The sequence below is a fragment of the Asparagus officinalis genome, chromosome 3, assembly GCF_001876935.1.
Source record: "Asparagus officinalis chromosome 3, Aspof.V1, whole genome shotgun sequence".
NCBI classification, from domain to species: Eukaryota; Viridiplantae; Streptophyta; class Magnoliopsida; order Asparagales; family Asparagaceae; genus Asparagus; species Asparagus officinalis.
The window spans coordinates 68,248,249-68,249,456 of NC_033796.1; the positions used below are offsets into that span (position 1 = coordinate 68,248,249).

Consider the following 1,208-nt stretch of genomic DNA (forward strand, 5'->3'; position numbering starts at 1 on the left):
ATTTTCCAACCCCCTCTTCGCTTAATTATTCATCCCCCAAACCTACCCGTTTTAATTAATTTCAAAATCCAAGCCCACAACAAGGACCCAAAACTGAGGTTATTGATAGAAGACTAATACCTAACCAATTCCCAATTTAGGAGAACCCTCACCCAAATTTCAAACCCCGAAATTAATTGGAAGAAATATCAGGGCTCTCTTTTGAATTCTACACAATTATTCTTCGAGTACCGTTAAATTAAATTATAATTTTAGTACTTCGCATCCGCTCCTTCAAATCTTTCATTTATCGGTTAGTTAAATTTTAAACACCCAACTAAGCTTAAATATAAAATCCTGGTGGCCCCCGTTTCTAGAAATAGGATAATTATGACTATCAAGTTTCCGATGAAGGGTACTCGTGGCAGAACAAGGCGCTCGACCTTTTTTCCAATCTCCCTCGTCTCCACAAAAACCAGCAGCACTTCCCACGTCCGCCACTTGCTCCTCTTCATTCTCATTCTCCTCGGCTTACCCAACTAAATTCCTTCTACTTCTATTCATCCCGACCGAACAACATGAGGTCCCTGAGCCCCCCTTTCTTCTCCTCCCTGCTGTTACTCTCGCTTATGGCAACAAATTCCTCGGCAGAAACCGACGCTGAGATTTTGCTGAAGGCGAAGTCGGTTCGCTTGACCGACTCCGACGGTAGACTGGACGGGATCCTGCCCCGTCTGCCAGCTGGACCTGCATGTGACGTGCCAGCTTCACATGCAGGCACCGTTGGACTCCATCCGACTCCCTTTAATTTCGCGCATCTACCGGCGGTTTTCCCGCCGAATTCTGCCGGCTGTCCCTCGCTCACGTCCTCGCGGATAACTTCCTCAACGGCTCCATCTCCAGCTCTTCCCTTTCCCTCTGCTCCCGGCTCCGCAGCTTGAACCTGTCGTCCAACTGCTTCGTGGGCGACTTGCCGGGGGTCGCTTCCGGCTTCGAAGACCTGGCCCTCCTCGACCTCTCGCAGAACAACTTCTCCGGCCCGATTCCTGCCAGCTTCGGACGGTTCAAGAGTCTGCGAGTGCTCAGCCTGTTCAGCAATCTGCTCACGGGCAGGATCCCCTCGTCCCTGGGTAACCTCAGCGAGCTGATCGAGTTCAATCTCGCCTTGAATCCGTACGCCCCTGGCCCAATCCCGGCCGAGATCGGTAACCTCTCCAAGCTCGAAGTCC

General features: G+C 50.7%; 1 protein-coding gene across 1 annotated transcript in view; it reads left to right on the forward strand.

Annotated features, from left to right (window-relative positions):
* The window catches only part of LOC109835247 (LRR receptor-like serine/threonine-protein kinase HSL2), a gene marked incomplete at its 5' end in the record, with an annotated part of 8,911 nt that continues 8,529 nt past the window's right edge, over window positions 827–1,208 (forward strand). Inside the window, one exon of the mRNA XM_020403232.1 lies at window positions 827–1,208. This exon is cut by the window's right edge and continues 1,899 nt beyond it. Coding sequence (XP_020258821.1) covers window positions 827–1,208 — 382 coding nt within the window.